General features: G+C 36.7%; 1 protein-coding gene across 1 annotated transcript; it reads left to right on the top strand.

The window, feature by feature from the left end:
• The first annotated feature begins 1,544 nt into the window (after nucleotides 1-1,544).
• On the top strand, nucleotides 1,545-16,999 carry LOC139353947 (uncharacterized). The gene is made up of 3 exons (XM_070998148.1): nucleotides 1,545-2,248; nucleotides 15,988-16,124; nucleotides 16,881-16,999. The coding sequence occupies exons 1-3, from the start codon at nucleotides 1,545-1,547 to the stop codon at nucleotides 16,997-16,999; spliced, it is 960 nt and encodes a 319-aa protein (XP_070854249.1).
• Nucleotides 17,000-17,523: the final 524 nt, after the last annotated feature.

Here is a 17,523-nt window from a genome sequence, read left to right as displayed (position 1 = left end):
TCGATGAAGTACTCTATAAGGCTGGGGTCGTCCAGATTGACAGGCTTTCCTATTTCCATGAGTGAATAGAGATACTCCTTGTAATCCTCATTTGGGCCTTTTCGCCGGTTTTTTAATGTTCGGTGGACTTCAATTGCCGATACCTCTGAGCCGAACTCAGCTTCTAAAGCTCGCTTGAGAGTTGACCAGTTGGAAATACCTGGCTGACTTCGAACAAATATTTTAGCTGCTCCCTTTAACAATTGCTTCGAATAGATAAACATTTGAAGACTATTCCATTGGACTGCTGCGGCATTATCTTCAAACTCTTGGATCCAGCTGTGAGCAGACGGCTGGCTCGAACCATTAAACTGAGAAAGTGAGTCCTCAATGTCGCGCAGTGTAAATAAACTACGGCCTTCGTCTGATTTGGGTCTTGGGTTGTGCATTGAACTTGCATCCCCGTAGTCAGATTCCTCATCTTCGATGTCGTCAGCCGGTAAGTTGTAGTGGTCGAGAAGTCTGTCCTGCAATGTTTGCTTTCTACCTCTTGTAGCTAAATTAAGCTGTGATAATTGCTCTTTTAGCTCGTTTACGTTAAGCGACAAAATTTCTTCCCTCTGCATTCTGTACTCGTTGTAACTCTCTGGTTACATATAGTAGAAATTTTTCAATTATAACAAATTATTGTACTTAACTTAATGGTTAAATTTTGTGAAATATTATAGGTTATAGGTAAAAAAAAACCAAAAAAAAAATGATCCAGATCGCTCACTGTCCTCTTCTGCGAACAGCGCAGTTCTGGTACTTGCTGGTAGTCTCAAGTCTTCCTTCTTTGGCACGACACACCCTGTGGCCAAGGTGACGCTGCTTTTCAGGCTTTTTCACCCAATTTGCGCTTTCCCAAAGCAAGATTTTGACGCCTCCTCGCTCACTTGCAGAACCTTTGCGCAGGTTGCGCACCTTACTTTACCTCTCAGGTGTATACGATCTGCCAGTGAACTGCTTTCCCTCCTTCTAGAACAATGTTGTCCGCACTCTGATTTTAATGAATCTGTGTGGCACGTCCGCTTTTCTGCCCTTTTTCCAAGTAAATCCCACTTCTGACACCAAATTTGTAGGATCGCCGGTGATGGTTCAAAGATAATCTCAACAATTAAGTTTAATGACTTTATTTAATTGATAGACAATAAGATAATCCGTTTTACATCTTCTTCCTCGGAAAAACAGAAAGCAAAAGCGAGTACTCTATGCGACGATTCTTTTCGTGCGGTATCGAATATAATATTTTAACAGAGTTGCAAGCGATAATTTTACGTTAACAGATTTGAATATACCTTAATGTAAATAAAGTAAAATAAGTTTAGGCAGAGCTGTTGTAAACATGACCACTCCTTGTCTTCTTTTCCTTTCCCACATTTATACTTAAGGAAAGGAGAGGGCGCAATCCCCGAAAAACTAAGGGCTACATATGCCTCTTTGTTTGCCTTGTGACATCCGCCATACATTTGGAACTGGCAACCGATCTCAGCACAGACACATTCCTGGCATGTCTTAGGCGTTTCATGTCCCTTCGAGGAAAATGCTCACAAATCTTCAGCGACAACGGGACGAATTTTGTTGGTGCCAAACGGGCATTAGATGAGATGCAGCAACTTCTATCTTCGCAGAGGCATCAACGCAATCTAACACAATCGCTGGCCAATGATGGAATCAAATGGAGTTTTATACCTCCCCATTCGCCACATTGGGGAGGGAATCGGGAGTCATCAGTACGTTCCGTCAAACTACATCTGCGTCGAGTTGTAGGAAAAACTGTTCTAACCTGTGAACAAATGCGAACTCTAATTGCTCAGATCAGTGCAGTAGTAAACTCGCGACCGCTATGCTACACACCTGACACTGACATCACCTACTTGTCTCCGGCCCACTTTTTAATTGGGCGCCCATTCACAAATGTTCCAGAGGGAGATCTGACTCATTTACCGATCAATCGTCTGGACTATTGGCAGCACTTGCAATCGATGTATCAAGGGTTTTGGAAACGCTGGCATCAAGAGTATTTGACATCCCTACAGCAACGTCAAAAGTGGAACAACAAGGAACGCAACATCGCAGTAGACAATGTAGTCCTCGTAAAGGACTCAAATCTCCCTCCAGCTGCTTGGATACTAGCCCGTGTAGTGGAAGCTCATCCTGGACCAGATGGACTTGTACGCGCTGTAAAACTTAAGACGTCTACTGGAGAGACGATCCGGCCTATCACCAAGTTAGCTGTACTGCCTATTTCTGAAACATTGTTTCAGGGCGGCCCGGGATGTTGATGAACGCATTACAGCCGTTACTTAATTTTGAATCTTATTCTCTTTGGTATATGAAATACTAACTTTGGCCTTTTTAATGTATTTTGGTGCTGCGTCACACTTTAGAGATTTTTTAGGACTTAGTGTTAAGACTACAACGGAAAGCATCGGACATACAAGAAAATGTGACAAAGTTAATCATTGAAATACAGTACACTCAAATTGGGAAATAAAACGTTTTTATTCTTCACCACTAGGAGTTATTAGGGATGTTCCCACAAACTGGATATTCTTGAGTGTTGAGATCGAATTGGGTGTTAAGTACAACTTGACACCAACCGAGATCGTTAAGGTCAGCTTCGATGGAGCTGATTTACCTGAGAAGACTGTTCTGTTTAAAATCTGTTCGTTGAAGGTATACACTACACTACACTACATAACGAAAGTGCGTCAGTGCTTTAAGTTTGGTAGACTTTGACAAATGCAAGTCATCAGAACGCTGTAAGAAATGTGGTGACAAGGCATGTCTTGGTACCTGCTCGGTGCTTGAATGCATTCTGAGTAATGCTAAAAACCACAGTGCCAAGGATAGACAAATTTTTACAATATGGGCGAAGGAGCAGGACATTAATAAAGTTATGACAATCAAGAAGGTTGCTAGGAAGGAGGTATTAAGTACTTACTCAGTATCTCAAAATTTCTCTCTCCTGGAGAATTATGATGGTAACTTTCTTCCCGTCAACAAACAGGATAGTCAGACACAGAACAAGGAACTCAAGGAAAATGCAGTTTTCAAAAATACAGTTCCGGTGCAGAAACCTCACTTCCATTTGGAACCGTATACAAATGACACATCTGACCATGTTCCTTTTTTCCCTGGTCTATCCACTGAGGATAAAATTCATTGTATCTAACGAAATCATAGATCTGATCAAAGCTACAAAAGATAATAATCAAAATAGCCAAATTACCGCAAGAGAAAGTGATGGCAGAGATTCTTGTAACTTCACACAATGAGTATCAAAGTTATTTAGTATAACACTCAATCCTTAAAAAACAATTAAAACAAGGAAGAACGCTATAGTCGAGTACCTCGACTATCAGATACCCGTTACTCAGCTAAATAGAGATATGCAAGTAGCAAAGCGAGATTAAAATGCGTCACCTACCGGCGGTATACAGATTTAAGCGTTATGGGCGTTAGAGTGGGCGTGGCAAGTTTTTTTTTGGACCAATCGATAGGTGTTGTTGAGGCCAATACATTTCAGTTAAAATTTTTTATCTAGCATAAAAATTGTGGGCGTCACAGGTTTTCGCGGTTTGTGGGCGTTAGAGTGGGCGTGGCATATTCGCGTAACAAACTTGCGCTTCGTATAAGGCAACGGAACTAAAAAAATTTATTTTTTATTTTTAAAACTTGGGTGATAAACCTTTATTCTTAAATCCAATTAATACAAGACACTTTTTAAAAATTGTGAACCGATCGCGGTCTCGGGTAAAATAGGACTGAATCTTAATTCTAAAAAATTATCCAATGAACCTCGGCCAGAAGCTTTCCTTTTCTTAAGCTTCCAGAACTTTAATTTTTGTTTAAAATAAAAGCTTATGCTGAAACTGTCGCATCTCGTTGTGAAATGAAATTATGCTGACCGATGCAATTTGATTGAAAATCGGAACGCAATATGTTCTGAACTTAGAACGCAATACTGTGGGCTTTGAACGGAAAAGTTTGGGCTTCCAACGGAAGCTTGTGTTTACTTTACGATTGGTTTATTTATCTTAGCAGGACGGTCAAGCGCGGCATTCAAAGTGAATGGCAAAGGCAAAGGCAGAATCTTAAACAACGGCAAAGGCAATGTCGCTGAAGGCAAGGGTAACATAGCTGAGATTGAATTCAAAAATTTGTTTATAAATTCCATAAGTGGAACCATTTCACGGGTTAGATAACTCTCCCCCTTCTAAAATGGATCGTCCCGATTCAATATGCAATTCATTTAATTGATCTCTTAACTCTGTTAAAAAATTTTCTTGGTTAATAGGTTTTTCTGGTTCTGGCCGTTGTTTTTTGGTTACAAATAATATGACATTTTTGTATTTTATAATAAGTAAAAAATCAAATATATAATGATTAAAATTAATAATATAAAGGTAAGTGATATTTTGGTATTATTAATTTTAATGAAAGGATTTAAAATATTTATATTATCTAAAGAAAGTTCTGAGTTATTTGATAATATGTAATCGGATATTTCATAATTTTTGAAGTGGTTCTTAGTTAAGTAGTAAAGAATTTTGTTTTCCAAATTGGTATAAGAAATATTATTAATTTCGGTTGTACCATTAAATGTTATCAAAAATGAACCGTTTAAATGAGAGTTGTTCACAATATTGTTACCATTTATAAGAATGGCACCATCTTGTATGATGTCTATTTTTTTATTTTTCTCTCTTATTTTTTTACAAGTGGATTTATTGCCATTTAATAAGCGGGTAAAACAAGTTTTTTCATTATTTAAAGTGCAATAATTATTAAAAAGTTCGTTCTTAAAGTTAGACATTTCATAAAACATATTTGCGCATTTTGCGACTTGATTGCTTAATACTAGTTTCCCATCGATTTGGGAAATCGCTCTAGCGTAATATATTTCGCATCTGTTTTTTATTATTGGGTATTTTATATAAATTATTACAAGTTCTTTATGCAGTGCGATTTTAAAAACAGAGATGTCCATTAAGTCAGCGATAATTACTGGTTTTTGTTCATGTTTTAATATTTCCATAATGTCATCATTGTTTAATATTTTGGTATTAAAAACGTCAATTTTTGCTAGTGTGATTGTGTCAATTAAATTTTGCAGATCGTAAGCGATGTTTTCGCAGTGGTAAATCTTGATCAATAAAAACATTTTTAAAATCATCAGAAAGAGATTCTATTTCTTTAAACAGTTTGGAATTGATAATAAATTGCTTATTATTATTTTCAATTAATTCATCGATTTTAATCTGTATTTTAATAAAATCATCATGATCCGGAGTTCCAGCTAACCATTTCCACACAGTGCCTATCTCATTTATCCCCCTTTTTGACCTAGTTGATATTAATTGGGATAAAATTAATTCGATTACTTCTATGTCATATTTAATTTCCCATTGTGACCTTTTATTAGTATCCCTTTTTATATTATCTGATTCCAATTTTATTATTTCTTTATAAAAACTTAAGTTAGTTACGTGGAATAATTCTGCGTATGAATCGTACGTCAATACGTCTTTATTGTCCTTGAATAAAAGATACTCGTGACTTGTATAGTCTATTATTTCTGATTTTGTTAATAAAATAAGGTGTAGTATGAGCACCTGATAAAACATTTTCTGGAAAAGGAAAAAAAAGTAACATATAAATTTTTAGAATTTTATATTATCTTTGTGAATAATTCTATTTCTATTGTTGATTATTATTTTGTTAGGTAAATTTTCTTTAACTACTTGTTTTTTATATCTAGTTTTAAGTTTATTTCTTTCCCCGTGTTTCTTTTCATAAATTACCTGTCCTACATGATATACTTTTTCTTTTCTGTTTTCATCATGTGTTTCTAACATTTTCTCTTGTGTATTTATTAAAATTTGAGGAATGTTATCGTGCTCTATTTTATTATATAGTACGTCAAAAGGTTTTTGGTTCGTTGTAGAATGAATGCTCTGATTATATTCTTGAGCGGCTCTTATTACTATTTCGAAATAGTCGGTTAGATTAAATTCTTATTTAATGCATCGAGCTAATTCTGTTAGTGTAGAATGTGCCCTTTCAACTTGTCCGTTTGAGGTGCTGTGCCTCGGGTCTGCGTAATGTAAAGTTAAACCGCACCTTTGTGCAAAAGATTTAAATTGGGCCGAGGTAAAGCTTGGTTGTTGAAGAAAATTGTTGAAGAAGTTCCATTACTTTGTTTTCGATATTTAATTTATTTTGGATTTCTTTTACTCCTAAAAATTTTGACTAAGCGTCAATACAAGTTATGAAAGTAAGACTTTGCGCGTAATATATGTCGATGTGTAAATTTTCGCCTTCTTTACTCGGGATTGGGGCTTCTCCAATTGGAATTATATTTGTTTTCATTGCAAATTTTACAATTTTTTATATATTCTTTTAATTTTGTAAGTAAGTTTGGCCAATAATACAATCTACTGATTTGTTTATAATTTTCGTCAAGTCCCCTGTGTGCTCTGCAATGTGTTTCTTCGATTATAAGTGCTCTGTCCTCAGGAGTTTCTACATCTTGGACAAATATTTTTGTATACAAAAATTTATTCACAAAATTATCTTTAAGTGGTTTTTGAATTCTATAAAAGTCCTCTAAAGTACAATGAATACCTACCGTTAAATTAGGAGGAATATAATCTCTTAAGATTGATATGTTAATCGACTCATGTATTGTATACCTCCCCGTTGCTAATAGCAATTGTTGCTTAAACTGGTTTAAGGGTTTACGGGTTTCTTGTATAACATTCTCAAAACTACTCTCTGCTGAATGCTGAGTGTTTTGATCTGAGACCGATTCGTTAGTGTCAGTTAAGTTGTTGATCTGAATTCTTGACAAGGCGTCTGCAACTACATTAGTTGTACCTGGCTTATAAATGACTTTAGGAGTAAAACTTTCTATGAAGGAGTACCAGCGTTTCATTTCAATATTAGGATTTTTATCAGGGATTGCGAAAGATAATAGTTGATGATCGGTTTGGATTTCAATTCCAATCACTCCGTATAAGTAGTTTCTTAGATTTTTAGGAGCCCATACTATGGCTAAAAGTTCCTTCTTATTAGTTGCATAAACTTGTTCCGTTTTAGTCAAGGTTTTTGAATTAAAGTAATTGGTTTACCTTTTTGAGATAATACTGCACCAATTGCGACGTCCGAAGCGTCGGTGGTCAGGGTAAATTTTTTATTATAATCCGGTTGAACTAATTCTACTTGAGCAATGAGATTTTCTTTCAGCTCGTTAAAAGCTTTAATAGCTGGGTCATCCAGCTGAATTAACATTTTTGTTGACATTCTTTTTGAAATTTTGCCATTATGACCTCCAAGATATTTTGTTAGAGGTTTGGCTATAGAGGCGTAATTTAAAACAAATTTTCTATAACAGCCCGTAAGGCCTAAGAAACTTCTTAGTTCCCGAATATTTTTTGGAAGCGGATATTTAATTATGGTGTCAATTTTTTCTGGGTCTGTCTTGATGACGTTATAAGATACGATGTATCCTAGAAAACTGGTTTCACGTTTAAAAAACCTTGATTTTTCTAAAGAGATTTTCATGTTTGCCTTTAATAATATATTTATAATTTTGTTTAAGTCTTTATAATGTTGTTCAATCGAGTTTGAGAATATTATAATGTCGTCCATGTAGACATGACATGTTTTCCCTATTTGTTCTCTTAGGATGTCGTCCATTGCTCTCTGAAAAATTCTTGGTGCATTTGTTAGTCCGAATGGCATTCTTAAAAATTCGTATTTTCCATTATTTATTGAAAAGGATGTTTTTTCTACATCAGATTCTTTCATTAATATCTGATGAAAACCTGATTCTAAATCTATTGTTGAAAAATATCTTGCTTTTTCCAAATTAGATAGAATTACTGATGGGTCTTGCATTGGGTACCTGTCAGGTATGGTATTTTTATTTAAATTTTTATAGTCAATGACGAGTCTTAATTTACGGCTTCCGTCTTGATTTTCTCCTTTCTTTGGTACTACCAGAACTGGTGAATTATAAGGGCTTCGACTAGGCCTTATAATTTCCTCTGCTAACATTCTACTGATTTCGCTGTTCACGAAGTCGGTGACAGAAAAAGCGTACGGATATTGTTTCCCGTATATTGGCCTGTCGTGAATAAGATTTATTTCCCCCTTTATGTCTGTTCTAAAAGGAATTTGCATATTTATCTTTGAATGCTCTTTTTCAATATAGAGAACTATTTTTTCTTTTAGTCCGTCTAATTGATCAGTACCTATATTGTTTATCTGTTGTTTGTCGGATAACTCAACGACGGCGGGCTTGAAGTTTTTATATTTCAAACGATTTTTATTAATTTGATTTTTGACGGTAATTACTTCGTCGGCACTCTCAGGATTTTGAATTCCCAAGATATTTGTATTTTTATTGACGGTATTTACTTCGTCGGCACTCTCAGGACTTGGAATTCCCAAGATATTTGTATTTTTATTGACGGTATTTACTTCGTCGGCACTCTCAGGATTTTGAATTCCCAAGCTTTTTTCACTATTTTCCACAAATAATGAATCTGTGTTTTCGCTATTTTTTTCATCAAAATATTTTTTTATAATAAATTCTTTTAACGGAAGAATATTATTTTCTTCAATTAAACTTATTTCATTTTTTTCCTCATTATCATAATATTTTAACTTTTCTGTTTTCCCTTTATATTCCAATACTTCCTTTTCTATATTTATTATAGCTCCAATTTTTCTTAATAAATTAAATCCAATTAGCAGATCAGATTCTAATCCTTCGTTTTCATAAAATAATTGTCTTGTTTCAAATATATTTTTAATATGGTAATACCTAATAATTGAATACCCATGAACTCTAGTTACCTTTTTGTATATTGATAACTCATTATACCCGTTACTCGTAGAGTAAAAGGGTATACTAGATTCGTCGGAAAGTATGTAACAGGCAGAAGGAAGCGTTTCCGACTCCATAAGGTATATATATTCTTGATCAGGATCACTAGCCGAGTCGATCTAGCCATGTCCGTCTGTCCGACTGTCCGTCTGTCTGTCCGGATGAACGCTGAGATCTCGGAAACTATGAGAGCTAGGCTATTGAGATTTGGCGTACAGATTCCTGAGCTTCTTACGCAGCGCAAGTTTGTTTCAGTAGACTGCCACGCCCACTCTAACGCCCACAAACCGCGAAAACCTGTGACGCCCACAATTTGCATGCTAGATAAAAAATTTTAACTGAAATGTATTGGTGTCGTCAATACCTATCGATTGATTGCTGCTTGCATATCTCCATTTCCCTTTGAGTAAGGGGTATCTGATAGTCGAGGTACTCGACTATAGCGTTCTTCCTTGTTTTTATTTTCGAAAATTCCCTTTTTTATATAACAAGCAGTGGCTCCTGTACCTATTAAAATCTTTAACTGCTTCTTAATTTTTCGGTCTGTCCTAAAAAATGATCTTCGTTGATATTGTTTAATCTGGTTATTTTATTAGCTGGCTGATTTACAGTTCCATCTGGTTCCCTTTTCTGAGCTTGAGTTTGCTCTTTATTTTGATTAGCGCGATAGTAATTTGATCGATTATTATTTTGATAATAATTATTATTGTATCTACCTCGATTATTATTTGCCTGCCCATTATTATTTGGCTGTCGATTGTAACTAGGTTTATTCTGGAGTTGAATCGATGGATCAACATCCATTGGCTCGACGGCTTGTTGCTTTTGATTATTATTATGATTATCGTTTTACCAAAAATTTCCCATTTGTGGCCAATTATAATTCTGGTTATTACTCCAATAATTTCCCGTTTTATTAGTATTATTGTTCTGTCTTTTTTGATAAAATCGTAAGTTGTTTCCCTGATATTTATTTTCATTTTTATATCCATTAAACCTGTTTGCAAATTGAGCGCGGAAATTGTTTGATTCTAGTTCTTGGACCTTTGCCAAAGCATTGGGTAAATCTGGTGGATTTAATGAGAAAAGAGTTTCTGAGATAGATAGATAGATAGATAGAAAAATTCGTAAAGCATTGCTCCTTATTGTTTTGTTTGATTCTTTGGCAATTACGCTGTCCTTTCCGTATGTCATTATGGTTTTGTTTATTAGTAGTGTCATTTTTTTATTGACCTCATTATAGTATTCTGTAACTGTCATTCGTCCCTGCCTGAGGATACTTAGTTCTGACTCGAGAATATGTATTGGTCGTTTATCGCTATATATAAAGTCCAATCTAAATAAAATTGCTCGAAAGTTTAAAACGGTGCCATGATTGGTAAGAGCATCATGGGCAGCTCCCAAAATTTTATTTCGTAAAATTGTTAAGGCGATAAAATATTGTTCACTTTGAATTTTATAGAGACTCATTACAGTTTCTCCGGCTTCCCTCCAACCTACATATTGTGTTGGTTCCCCCGTGAATTTTGGTAAAGATTTTACCACTTCAAGTGTTGTATCGCATTTTATAGTTGGGTCGATTATTTGTATTTTATAATTCTCCACAGTGTTTGCATCTGTGGCTAACTTTCCTTCTAAACCTTCTATTTTCCTGCTGACTTCATTTAATTAAACATTTATCAATCTATTTATTACTTCCACTGTTAAGCCGCCTGCTGTGGCTATACTACCTGCAGAAAAATTTGGTGCTGAACCTCCGGTTGCCATGGTTAGATTTATTTCACCAAAGCTATTTATTAAATCTTCCAGATTGTTTCTCAATATTTTTTATTAAATCGTGAATCTATCTTACTTTCTATCAATGTTTAAATCTTATATTATTTATTTTTTAATTCCCTGATCTTAGATTATAATTTTTAATTTAATTTTTTTTTTATTGAAAATTGTTGTGGGTTGATCTTTCTTCCTGGATTCAGTAGAAATTATTGGCAATAGAATGCCCTTCCTTCCTTCTTTAATTTTTCCTGTTTCAGTGTTTTGTGATTTAGTTGTTGTTGTTGTAAGAGCTGGTTTGTTTAACTGTTTTTGTTTAGTGCGTTTCTGGTTTTGCTTTATTTTGTGTTCTTGTATTTTTTTTATTTAAGATTTTGGTCCACCCTTTTTTTAAAGTTCACCTTTAAATGGATTATTTCATTTATTAATTTTCATTTAATTACTGTTAACGACCACTGTCACTTTATTGTGATGTTTGGTGGATTTTTTAATTTCTCCACTAGAAATGTTGAGTTGTTGGCCGCGCGAGCTCCGTTTATATTTAACTTATTTTTCACTAAATAATTTTTGGAACTTTTTAATTAACGCGGCCCCACGTTGGGCGCCAATTAAATTCGTCGTTAATAGATGAATTAAAAAAATTTATTTTTTATTTTTAAAACTTGGGTGATAAACCTTTATTCTTAAATCCAAATAATACAAGACACTTTTTAAAAATTGTGAACCGATCGCGGTCTCGGGTAAAATAGGACTGAATCTTAATTCTAAAAAATTATCCAATGAACCTCGGCCAGAAGCTTTCCTTTTCTTAAGCTTCCAGAACTTTAATTTTTGTTTAAAATAAAAGCTTATGCTGAAACTGTCGCATCTCGTTGTGAAATGAAATTATGCTGACCGATGCAATTTGATTGAAAATCGGAACGCAATATGTTCTGAACTTAGAACGCAATACTGTGGGCTTTGAACGGAAAAGTTTGGGCTTCGAACGGAAGCTTGTGTTTACTTTACGATTGGTTTATTTATCTTAGCAGGACGGTCAAGCGCGGCCCTCGAAGTGAATGGAAAGGGCAAAGGCAGAATCTTAAACAACGGCAAAGGCAATGTCGCTGAAGGCAAGGGTAACATAGCTGAGATTGAATTCAAAAATTTGTTTATAAATTTCATAAGTGGAACCGTTTCACGGGTTGGATAACTTTCATACGGACAGACGGACAGACGGACATGGCTAGATCGACTCGGCTAGTGATCCTGATGAAGAATATATATACTTTATGGGGTCGGAAACGCTTCCTTCTGCCTGTTACATACTTTCCGACGAATCTAGTATACCCTTTTACTCTACGAGTAACGGGTATAAAAACAACAATAAACCTTTAAAAGAAACATAGACTCAGTGTCGGGATCAGTGCTAGATTTGACATTCACCAAAGGTATTCACTGTACTGAATGGACATGTAAAAGTTTATACTTTGGTGGTAGCCATACGTTTCCAATTCATTACAAAATAAATGCTGATTTAAGCTTAGCTATAAAGTCCTAAGCAAAAAAGAGATTATTTAACAAATTAGGAAAAATAAAGTCATGTGGTAGTGTATCAAACCTCACTAAAAATATAACGAGTGAAGTCAAGGCAGCCACGTATTGTTTTGGAGCTAACTAAACTCCAATGGCATGGTGGAATGATGAACTAAAGCAACTTTTCAAGGAACTTTCTGATAGTCAAAGTAAAGCATGTCGTGATCCGTCGTATGAATGTTATGTGAATGCAGTTAATCTCAAGTCAAATGAAAAAAAACAGTCAAATTTGCTAAGAAAACTAGTTATTTTTAAGAAGAAAACTGAATTAAACACCTAAGCAAACACGAAAACTGCGTGGAGGTTTTAAAAAAATTTAATAAACTCTCAGGACGAAAAGTTAAATAGGTTCGATCTGGATAAATCAGATTCCCTTTTTGAATTTTTAATTCAGCAAATACCTCCTGAAAACAGAGCGGCGATGTCCATAAATGATGTGTGTAGCTTCAAGAAAAAGGAATAGGCTAAATGTTGTACTAGCAGTTGTTGACCTGTCTAATGCGTATAACTGTGTAAATCTGAATTTCCTAAAATTGATTATGAAAAATTGTAGGTTTCCAAAAGCCTTTATAGACTGGATTCTTAGTTTTCTATCAAATCGTGTGTTGAAACTGGGAACTTTAATACAGGGTGCAAAAGGCGGGATTCATCAAGGATCCTGCTGATCCCCAATCTTGTTTAACATATACACAAAAAGATTGCATCAAATCAATGATAAAAACACTCAGATTATGCAATTTTATGATGATTTCGAAATAATTTCGTCAAGATAAGCAATCAACAGTACGGTTGACAATTTGCAAAACAAACTCACAGACTTTAATCTACTATGCCTTGGTTTTTCTTTCAACCCAAGTGAATCGGTTGTAATTAATGTCGGTAGGGGATGTAAAAAGGTAGCGAATGTAGTCGTAGAGAATGTGGCTGTACCTAATTAAAAAAGTGTTACTTTAATAGGTAGGATCATACCTGTCAACATGTCACATAAAGAGCATGTCAAAAAGATTAAAGCTGATACTAAGATCAGCTCAAGAATTCTTCAATGCGCTACTACGACCAAGTCTGGAAAAGTCAGTACAAACCTTTTCAAATCGTGTGTAAGAAGCAAGCAGGAATATGCTATAACAATTGAACCAAACCTTAGAGATTGCTTAGGCTGGAGCCTTGAGAAGATGTGTAGGTATGCATCCTGGTACAAACAAGCATGAAATTTATTTCTTGCCGGTGTGATGCCACTGATGTTCAGAGCCACATTTCTCACCGCCAAAGGATTGATCAAGCTGAAAGCAGAAAACACCCTGCTCTTCGAGGTCATCAGTTAAGCTCCGGCTGAAACAAGCTACTCCAACTCGATAAAGGACTTTCAGTTCTTTTTCGACAATACCAAGCTACGCGACCTGTTTTACCTCTCCACAAGATCTGTGTAAATGAAAAAGTGCTAGGCAAAAGCAAAAATAAATACTCATTTGAGGAACTCCGTGCCCTTATGGGGAAATCTTTGAGAAATATATTGGAAATGGATGAAATATAATTTCCACAGATGGGTCAATAGGGCCTGTCTCAAGTGGAATTGGGATACTAGAAATGCCCAGCGGGTTTTTCTCACAATTTTAAGTTTCCACTCTCTTCTTTAAGTGTAAGCTTGCAGGAATCAAAATTGACTTTCTTAAGTCGAAGTACCAAAACGTTCAGAAAGGTCAGAAGCGTACATGATTCAAGAGACAAATAACACAATCGAGAATTCGGATGTTAAAAAGCTAGAACTAGTTTGGGTACCTGGCCAAGCATTAACATTAACGAAAAGACTGACCTCATTGCCAAAACAGCTGTAAACGAAGGAGAATCAATAGACGCCCTAAGATGCCCCAAGGGAAGTCAACCAACTTTTAGAATCCAACTGGAATGAGGACTACAAGAATAAGTGTAATCAAGGGATCAAACCTCATAAAGGTCTTACCAAATATACCAAAAAAGTTATGGCAACATGATCTAAAATGGAACGCCAAAAGTATAAAAGTTTTAAATAGACTTATGGTTGACCCGACATATGATAAGGTTTTTTTTCAAAAAATTAAAGCTGTAAGTAAAAATTTATGTGATCTATGTAATGTCAAAATGCCAAAAACTTAACATCATACGATCCAAATTCAAAATATTTAAGTACTATAAAGATTTGAATGAATTAATTATTAACAAAGAACCACTCCATTTAAGAGAGCTGGCCAAATTCGTTAGTATAGCAAATCTAAACTTTTAATCTACCTCTTTTTTCACCATCTATAAGAAGTAAAATTCTTTTGCGTTTGGCCAACCAACCACCTGTCAAGCTCACTGATGAGAAGTCCTTGTAGGACTTTTGTGGTTCCAAATCTGAGACATTCAGAGTGAAGTACGAGTCTATGTACGATCACATCCTGAAGCCCCTTGCAAAACATAACCTGTGGTCTTGTAACAACAACGCCATATCAAAACCTCTCGGATAACCTATCTGGAGGATAAATTACCCACATTTTCTGACATCACTACCTTGAGAAGAACATTTAAGAGGATTAACCTCGATCATAACGACATTGAGAATATCCACGATTAATATCGATAGCATAGTAGTATTACTATATTACTATAGTAGTACTATATTACTATAGTAGTACTATATTACTATAGTAGTACTATATTACTATAGTAGTACTATATTACTATAGTATTACTATATTACTATAGTAGTAGTAGTAGATAGTCTACGTGGTGTATCGCGCATGCACCTTCAAACCACTAGTACCTGGTCTATGTGGCAGTGTTGTTGCGACCAACAAACCTGTCCTCCAAAAAAAAGACGCGATGACAGTCATGCAAGCCAAGTATGACCACTGTGACTCAGTCTTTGAACGATGCGCGCCAAAACACTAAACGAAATAATTGAAGGAGCTAGCGTTCAACCAATTCCTGAAACTTCCACACCGGTGCCTCTTCCTAGTGGATGCCGCGTTCCTCCAATAGACTGTGACCAACCAAAGACCCGCGTCCTGAAAGTGGGCCGCGGATTATCAATAACTTTGAGAATAGGGTCACCGAAAATCCACAGTCCAAGGGAGAACCATCCTATCCATTTGTGTCCCCGGTTCCTAAATATGTCGGTTGCCGACCGGGAACAGTGTATCAAACAACAAAAACTCTGTCTGAACTGTTTTGCAAAAACCCACATGTACACCCAAACTTACCTCGCCGTGAATACGCATGGAGTCTTTCTGAGCACGTCGCTCATAGAGAGCTGCCACTTGGGCATTAGGTGTTCAGCACGAGCCTTGATTGACTTCGGATCCGTGGCGGCCTTTATATCAGAACGGTTACTAAACCTATTTAGGTTCCCCTATGAATCCATACCAGCTAAAGTTTCGGGAGTAAATCAAACTGTTGCTGCCCAACCTCGTAAGCGCTATAAATTTATTATAGGCTCCCTCGTTAAGCCACAAATCTAAATCGAAGCCTCCGCATATGTATTACCACATTTGGGGGGAAACCTCCCATCCTAAACGATACCCGAAAAGTCATCGAGGGACCTCCACCCTATTTAATTAGCAGATCCGAATTTCTACCAGGTGTTCATAGGCGCCGATATCCTTCCATCGATTATTTTAGGCGGCCTCCTTTCAAATGATTGCGGAACACTCCTTAGCCGTATTCGGGTGAATTCTTTGCGGGCCAAATATCTTCCTTCTCAGCACGGTTGTCACCGAATCTCAATTAGACGGCATCCTTACCAAGAACTGGGACATGGAGGATGTTCCAGTGAAGCCGGGTAAGGAATACAGCTCGGTGTGTGAAGATAACAAACCACCACAAGGGATAAAGAAGGGAGGTATGTTGTTTCATTGCCCTTTAAATAAACTAACAACGTACACCTGGGACATTGAAGGACCATCGCAAGTGACATAATTTCTAACCTTATGTATGTCGATGATGTTCTAGCTGGCAACCACACGTAGCAGTCCACTTCAAAGAGCTCCGCGGTACCCTTGAGAGTGCAGGCTTTTCGCTGCGCAAGTGGAGCTCAAAATAGAAGAAACTTTTACAAGGTATTTCAAAAAAACACTTGATTAGGGCCGACTTTCTGGAACAAATTACACCGAACGAAAGGTTTTATCCCAGCCAAAATGTTTGATCTACCATGATGGTTATTGCCATTCATTGTTCGGGCCAAAATTTGTATGCAAGAAATTTGGCTGCGAGAGTTAAGCTGGGACCAGCCTCTTACGACTGATCTCGTCACAAAGTGACTTTCTTAACGGGTATCCAATTCTGAAAGAAGTTCGCATTCCAAGATGGGTAAGATTTCATCCAGCGGCAAAACTGCAGTACCACGGGTTTTGCGATGCATCGTAGAGCGCCTATGGTGCTGCCATTTTTGTTCGCGTCGAAACGACTGATGGCTGCTTCACTCACTTGCTTTCATCCAAAACTCGAGTTGCTCCAGTAAAGTCCCTTTCCATACCGCGTTTAGAACTATGTATATCTCTGAACTCGCTGCAGCTGTTGTCTCCGAAATGCCTTCTACTCAGTACGACACATATTATTGGACAGACTCCACGATAGTGCTTGCATAGAGGTGTCTCAGTCTATGAGCTCAAGATCAGCAATCTCTGGTGGAGCCTGAGTGGCTGCTTCACAACCAGGAGCGGTGACCACTCAATTCGTCGGTCCAGCTCGAAACAGAGCTGGAACAACGCCCAATAAGATGTAAGGTCGCCATAGCGCCCCCGAAAACTGACATTTTGGAGCGTTTTTCAGGACTCGAGAGGGCTTAAGTATTCTCGCTTAAGTATTCCGTTTTGCAAGGATGTGTCACAAGCAAAATGTCAACGTAAAGGCAGAAATCACTGCCGCAGAGTTAACTGACGTCCAAATGAGGCTGATTGTGCTCACTCGGCGCAATAAGTTTCCTGTAGAATTCAAGGCCTTAGGCAAAGGGCCAGTCTCCAGCACGATTCTAATTTAAACCCTTTTGTCGACAGCCATGGTGTCTTAAAAGCAAGCGGGCGTTAACGAGCGTCGGAGATACTAAGCTATGAGGAAATACATGCAATCATCGTTCCGGCAAGGAGCCTTTTTTGGAAACTTTTGGTCCTCTTTACCCATCGCATATCCGGGGGGTAACCAATTGATGATCCGACTGATTTGCTCCAAGTATTGGATACCTAAGCTGAGGAATCTTTTAAAAGACACCATTCGATCTTGCCGAGCGTGTACCATTTACAAAT

This window comes from Drosophila suzukii (assembly GCF_043229965.1).
Source record: "Drosophila suzukii chromosome Y unlocalized genomic scaffold, CBGP_Dsuzu_IsoJpt1.0 scf_Y1, whole genome shotgun sequence".
NCBI classification, from domain to species: domain Eukaryota; kingdom Metazoa; phylum Arthropoda; class Insecta; order Diptera; family Drosophilidae; genus Drosophila; species Drosophila suzukii.
The sequence above is the reverse complement of the archived record's forward strand: the minus strand, read 5'-3'. Positions and strand labels throughout refer to the sequence as shown.

What these genes read in the sequence shown, in the direction of transcription:
- LOC139353947 (XM_070998148.1), top strand. Translation starts at nt 1,545, where the DNA reads ATGTCCCTTCGAGGAAAATGCTCACAAATCTTCAGCGACAACGGGACG. An exon ending in ACGATCCGGCCTATCACCAA is followed by an intron (nt 2,249 to 15,987) that starts GTTAGCTGTACT and finishes CTTCCTTCTCAG; the next exon opens with CACGGTTGTCACCGAATCTC. An exon ending in ACAAGGGATAAAGAAGGGAG is followed by an intron (nt 16,125 to 16,880) that starts GTATGTTGTTTC and finishes GAGGTGTCTCAG; the next exon opens with TCTATGAGCTCAAGATCAGC.